At 50.8% G+C, this 6,873-nt stretch overlaps 1 protein-coding gene across 1 annotated transcript; it reads right to left on the reverse strand.

The window, feature by feature from the left end:
* Positions 1-343: 343 nt before the first annotated feature.
* Positions 344-2,902, reverse strand: LOC120643673 (ethylene-responsive transcription factor ERF110-like). Its single transcript, XM_039920116.1, has 2 exons — positions 2,610-2,902; positions 344-1,302 (listed from the first exon to the last, which is right to left on the reverse strand). The coding sequence occupies exons 1-2, from the start codon at positions 2,764-2,766 to the stop codon at positions 608-610; spliced, it is 852 nt and encodes a 283-aa protein (XP_039776050.1). The 5' UTR covers positions 2,767-2,902; the 3' UTR covers positions 344-607.
* Positions 2,903-6,873: the final 3,971 nt, after the last annotated feature.

Genomic DNA, 6,873 nt, shown 5'->3' on the forward strand with positions numbered 1-6,873 from the left:
GTTCCCTTTCGGTAATGCCCTCCAAGCAAAATTTCGGAGCGATTGCACTGCCGGTCAATGCCTTTGTGCTATCGCTCTGATAGCTGCAGGCGCTGACGATCGAACAGGTATTCCACTGAGTTCTGACGGCCAGGTCGATCATCGATCAGTAATCAGACTGCCTGTCGCTGTCAGACGCTAAAATTTAGGAGTACTCTTACTGGCCTGCAAGATGAACAACCAGTAGACCTTCTGGTCCAGCGAGATTGTTGCAGTGCTCAACTGGAACGGAGTAGGACATCAACGGCGCAGGAACCCCGCCGCGCCATTGACGTGACAAGCTCAGATTCTCACCGCAAGCTCATTTGCTCACCGGAAAAGCAACGAAAAGCTTATTCGAAAAGAATCCACGAATACAAATGCATCTCTCGTCATCTCAAAGACGAAAGAAGAAAAGGTATCTACCGCTACACCTAACAAGATTCTACATGCCGTATGAAGGAATGTGTATTCTCGGATCAAAATCAGTCCCCGTGTCAACGGACGTGGAGAAATACGGGCCAAAAATTCGGATCAGGGATGCAGGGACGGCCGGAAGCCCGGAACTCGATCCCTGCGGCGACGCGGGTCACCCTGCCGACGGGTCCCGCGGCGGCGCGGGCCACCACCCCGAGCCCGCCCATGTCGCCGGCGGTGGCGCCACGCCGTCGCCTCCGGAGCGGTTCCCCTCCGGCCACCACTGATGGCTCGCCGCGCCGTCGCTTCCACTCGCTCCGAAGCTCAACAACACCGGGAACGACGGCGAGCCCGGCGCCGCGGCGGGCGCGGCCACCGTCTGCTCGAGGAAGCGCGGCGGCTCGCCGGAGCCCTGCAGGAACCGGGCGTACTCCGAGTACTCCTCTTCCCCGCCGCCCGCCAGCGCCTGCGACTCCAGCAGCGCCTCCGGCCTCTGCGGCGGCGGCGGAGGAGGAGGAGGAGCCGCGGCCGCCGCCTGCGGCGCCGAGGGCGGGCGGAGCGCGGCGGACTCCGGGAAGTTGAGCTTGGCGCGGCTGCCGCGGAACCCGAGCGCCGCCTCGTCGTAGGCCCGCGCCGCCGCCTCGGCGGTGTCGAAGGTGCCCAGCCACACGCGCGCCGCCTTGTGCGGGTCCCGGATCTCCGCCGCCCACTTCCCCCACGGCCGCTGCCGCACGCCGCGGTACCGCCGCCGCGGCCCGCCGCCGCCGCTGCTCTCCGCAGAGGACGGCGACGGGATCTCCCCGTTCGGGCCCGCCGACGCCGACGCCGCGGGCGAGTGCTGCGCCGGCGTCGCTGCTCTGCCGTACTCTGCGCACACAGGCTATGAGTGAAAACAGAGCAAGAACAACGCCAGGATGCTTAAAGATTACAGTTTTACTCTCCGAGCATTAACCACAATCAGCACCTGGTGCTTAAAGACTACATTTTTACTCTTGTGCTAATCATAGGAATTACTGTAAATCCCTATACTGATGCAGATGAATCGCATAAAAGGAAGAGGGAAATGGTTGATCTGCTATGTGCCTCTGTTCTTTTTGTCTTTGTGACACTTGGACTAAAACTGAAGCCTATTTGTCTGAACTTGTTAAGAGCAATGGAGTTTTGTGTGCAGACTCGTGGCGTGGTGATCAATCGAACATAGAACTCTTGTTTTCATAGAATTCTTGCTTTCATAGAATTCTTTTTTGTGTGGATTTATTTTGCATGTTATTTGCACACAATAAACTGTTTTTATCCATTTAGACTGTGTGTACTCCTCTAACTCTGCTCCTGTGGTACCTAGGAGTGAGAAGCACATGCTTTGATTGAAGCATGGAATAATTTGGTATCAATCAGATGTCACTGTATTATGCCTAGGTGCCACGGCATAGAAGAGACTCTACAAATTTTCTTCTTTTCTTTTCCCATTGCAATAGTGACACAGTTGATAGCATTCTATAGAACATACTACACTACGAGCCAAACTTTAAATGAAACGTTCACACGATTTGTTTTTGTTTCCAATGAACGTTATTCATTCACGGATCTTCAAAGCACTTTCTGTTTTCTTTTCTTTTTGTTTCATTTAATTTTCTTTTGTTCAACAGTTGTTTTGTAGCTGCAAAGCATGCATCATGCTCGAGTTGGTAGTGGCATGTAAGCGCGTCCATTCATGCAACCTTGTATACTCGTGAGAAATGTGAAGAGGTCTTTTAAAAAAAAAAGGAAATGTGAAGAGGCCCAACGGGAGCACGAGGGCAGTGAGGCAGCAAAAGAAAGAATGCAACCACAATAGGAAAAAAAAAAGAATCACGCCTCCTACCCTCCACATGGTTGTAAACTCAGAATGTTTTTGGTCCAAGTTACGAACATGGCCGGCAACAAAGGTTAAGGTTAGAGGTTACTGCATGATTTTTTTTTTTTGGCCGGCAACCAAGTTACGAACAGAGCAAGCAATGACAATTGACAAGGGTTGGGCAGAGCAGGCCCTGTAGCTGCAGGAATGGCTGCCGAACCGCCGCTGCTGTTCTGGTCGGCATCGAGAGGAGACGCAGCAGCTTCGGCTAGATCAAGCAGACTAGACATGACATGACGAAATGGGCAAGCGAAGATGCAGCTGCGTGGTTAATGGTTACCGTGAGGCGGCGGCGCCATCTCGCCGTAGCCCTGCCAGCCGCCCGCCGCCGGCGCGACTGCGACACCCTCCCGGCGAGGCTCCCCGCCCGCGACCACCCTCGCCAGCGCTTCCACCATCACGGACGCCTCCTGGCTCCGCTCGTACCCGGACAGCATCCACCACGCCGCCGCCGGCGGCGGCCGGCCCTCCTGCTCGTCCTCCTCCTCGACGCCGCCGCCGGCGGCGGCGAGCTCTCCTCCTCCCCGCGCGTTCGCCACCTTGGCCGCGGCGGCGCACGCATGAACTCGAATCGGGCGCGCGTCCTTTTTCCGGCGCCGACGTTGCGGCGTATTTATAGGCGCGGCGCACGTTGATCGGCCGGGGCGCCACGTGTACGGCCAGGGAGATTCCGCCGCTCCCAGCATTTTATATTTTCAAATCCCAAAAAAGAATCGTATTTCATATTTTCGAACCGAAAAAGGAAGAAAAAAGAAGCCCCCGCCGTTTTTTGTGCACAGTGGGCTGCAATAGTTGTGGCACAAGGTGCAATGCACATGGATTGGGTGCAGACGGTTCCTTCTTGATTTTTTTCTTTTGTCGTGCTCGTTTGGTCCAAATTTGTGCAGGCAGACACCTTGTTGCCGTTTTTTTTTTTTTGAGATGAGAAGAAAAGGTGTAGTAGTAGTACGACCTTGCGTTTGGGGACGGTTTCAAACGGCAAATTCGCTTCACCTGGAGTCTGGAGAGCAGCAGGCACGCAGACCATTGGACCGGAGCTCTTTTGTTTGGCTGGCCAGCTGCAGGAGGCAACCAGCTGGTAGTAGTAGTAGTTTAGATTTAATAAAATAAATAAGTGAACTTCACGAGAATTCGAGAGCGAATTGGTTCCGGATATTAAACTGATTTCGCGGCGAGAGATTGACCGGGGCAAACTTGCTTGGGTCGGTCTGACCACGCCGCGCGGCGCGTCCAGACTGCGGCGGGCGCCTCTGTCATTTTAGTAGTTAACCGCTCGCCGGTGGAGAAATTTGTTTACTACACTAATCAATACCAATTTATTTAGTACTACACTAGTAATTAACTAAGTACTGAATGGTAATTAACTAGAAGCTGAATGGTAAATGCTCGAGTAGGCGGCTACAAGTGGCAGTGTAGAGAGATGCAGATTAGCCAAACCCAAGTGGGGCTCGTCGGCCTCGACGCGCTTTCCTTTGACGCACGTGGCTGATTAGCGTGGACGTGGGCCCCCGAGCCAGCCACGCGCTGGCCGACACTTGTCAAGTGGAGAGATCGAGGGCCAGTTTTGATCGAGATGGAGTCACCGTAGTACGCGTCGAATTGGAATTGGCCTCAGCCTACTACGGGTGTAGTCCTGGTCACTTCATTTCAAATTTTGGCTTTCTTGGGGTTCAACATCAATTTTTGGAGTTGGTGGAGTTGGAGATAATTATCCACCTACCACTGGTTAGTGGTTACACATTTTTTCCATACTCTTTCATCCAAAAAATAGAAAAAGTGATAGTGCTCCCACCGTGCAGCGCTCTCGCCACCGCCGCCCGCCGCCGTTGCAACCGTGCAGTGCTCCCGCCGCCGCAGCCGCCTGCGCGCCGTGAGTGATGATGTTGGCGCGATGGGCCAAAGTGGGCTTTAATGGGCCGGCCCATTTTTTCTTTTTCTTTTTGGTTTAACTTCAAATACCCGCAAAGTATACTAAATGAACGAATATTTGAAAAAAATTGATATAATTAGATTCGTCGCAACTTGAAGTATTTTTTAGAAATTTTTTATTTTTTAAATTTAAATTTAAATTTTGAATTTGAGCCGGTTTCCAACCGGCCGGTACCGGAACGATCCGGAAACCGCGGTTACACCGTCGGGAAAAAAATCCTTGCTTTGGATCGATTACCAGCAACCAAACAAACCCCGTTCAACGCGTACGGAATCCGTACACCGTACCTATCGTCGGTTGGAAAAATATCCGGCCGCCACCGGCACGTCGACTGGAAATCCAATTCCACCGCGCACGTTAGTTCTATTCGTAGCGAGCGAAGCAGGCTGTGTGTGTGTGTGTTTGTCCTGTATACCTACATCAGTATCACACGCGAGAAGCTTAGTCACATATTCTTATATGTATCCGAGTAAGACTAGTCTTAATAGAAGTGTCATGAAAATGTTATAGAACTTTCGATTATCTAGTCCATGGTCTTAGTAACTGCGCCGATGACACTCCTGCTGAAACTGACCTAACTCTCATCGATTAATAATTTAATATACAGTTGATTATTATCGGCGCATAACCATGTGATGTGCTCACATATCAATCAATTTCCTTTCTAAACTTTTTTTCCTTTTATATTTTCTATGACACATAGTATTATCTTTTCTTTTCTTTTCTTTTGCAGTCTTTTTCCCCCTACTTTATGTTGTTTGCAGAGATATTATGTTGATAAATAGTTTGCACAAATTATACAAAAAAGTTATCTCGAGAAGTTGTATTTTTTTTACAAGCTCTATGGTAAACTTATTCATCAAAGTTGTGTGATAAGTTTTTGTGATAACACGCATGGAAGCTATGCTCTAAATTATCCTTTAGTAAGTAGATAGAAAAAAGTTATGCGTAAAAGTTGTACATGTTGTGTAAAAACTTACACTATAAAAAAGTTGATTGAAAAAAGTTATGTGCAAAAATTATAATAGTAAAAGATGTGCTGAAAAATTATAGTCTGATAGTTATTTGAAAATAAATTATAGTGTCCATAAGTTATAACTTTCGAAATATAGAAAATTACGGAGAGAGAATTTTTTCAGATAAGGATAATCGCACGCTGACTGAAATCGACCCTCCTGACGCGCGCGGCGATTAGCAGAACCGATCTATTCTAGTACGCGCGTTCGTATGCACACACTGCTTGGATCGAGCCTGCCGAGAAGGATCACCATCAAAGCCCCCCGTGTACGACCAGTCAACCCTTCCAAATTAAGGAATGAAACAGACGAGCTGCACAATACACACACATACACTATTACTACTACAAAAATCCATTAACCGAGACACTTTGAAAATGCCTCGGAGGGGGGCACGTTAAAAATCTGCCTCGGTTAATGCATTCGATAAACCGAGCGGTCATTTTTTATTAACTGAGGTGGTAAAAACAAACCGCCTCCTAAAATCGATTAACCGAGGCGGTCACCTTACAATGGTCCGCCTCAGTTAATAGACCAGGCCCAGATGAGGCCCATATGAGCCCAATTGTTGAAAAAGAGTATATAATGAACAAAACCCTAGCCTCTACCAGCCTCCACTCTCTCTCTCCCTCCCGCCGCGCGGCTCGGTGGTGGCTCGCCGGCGAGGGGCGCTAGACCCGCTCTCGCAGCGCCCTGGCCGCCTCCGAGCGCGGGCTCCTCCGCCGCAGCCTCGGGCCTCAGCGTGGAGGGGGCGCGGCGGGGAAGGGCTGGATTTGCCGGCGGCGGCCTCCTCCGGCGCGAGCCCGGGCCTCGGCGTGGAGGAGGCGGCGGCAGTACCTGGCGGCGGTGGGCGCGGGCGGACCTGGCGGAGGCGGAGGCGGCGCGGGCCTCCATGGCGGTGGCGGGGCTCCATGGCGGTGCGGGGGGCCCCGGGCCCCTCCCTCCCGGTGGCGGCGGCGCACGGGGTCCGAGCCCTCCCTCACGGCTGCGGCGGCGGCGGCGCACGGATCTGGTGGCGGGATGCCGCGGCGGCGGCCGATGGGTTCGCCTGGCCCGTGATGGGCTCGGCGGGCTTTTCTCTTTTTTTTTTTAATTTTTTTTATTTACTGAGGCAGGCACCAAACCGCCTCGGGAAATACTCCATTTACGGTGAGGCGTTTGTCCTGCCCGCCTCGGAAAACGGATTTTGACCCGCCTCGAAAAATATTTTATGTAGTAGTGACACACACACACTTTGTTCCAATTCAATAACTTGACATAATGTTCTAAAATGAGCGTTAATCATTAATCTCTTTTAGATATTGAGTTAAAAATATTATTTTTTGAAACGATTTTTTTGAAACGAAGTTAAAAATAAAGATTATAGTGACATAGAGAAGAATTTTCAAATACAAACACATATATTCAGTTTAGGAGAACAGGTCCATATGGATCCCATAAATGCTAGTAGTCTCCTCTCACACTATGGCGCCACTACATACATGAAGCTGGAGTTAGGCCGTGTTTAGTTCGTGAGGCCTGTAAAGGCAAAAAAATTTTGCGTCGGAATCTTCCCAATTTGAAGTAGTAAATGAAGTCTATTTACAAAGTTTTTTGCA

This window comes from Panicum virgatum, chromosome 8K (assembly GCF_016808335.1).
Source record: "Panicum virgatum strain AP13 chromosome 8K, P.virgatum_v5, whole genome shotgun sequence".
In the NCBI taxonomy this organism is placed as follows: Eukaryota; Viridiplantae; Streptophyta; class Magnoliopsida; order Poales; family Poaceae; genus Panicum; species Panicum virgatum.

Bases quoted from the DNA above. Each gene is read 5' to 3' on its own strand.
- LOC120643673 (XM_039920116.1), bottom strand. From the start codon at position 2,766: ATGCTGTCCGGGTACGAGCGGAGCCAGGAGGCGTCCGTGATGGTGGAA. The intron at 1,303-2,609 runs GTAACCATTAAC...CTGTGTGCGCAG, and splicing joins GATGGCGCCGCCGCCTCACG to AGTACGGCAGAGCAGCGACG.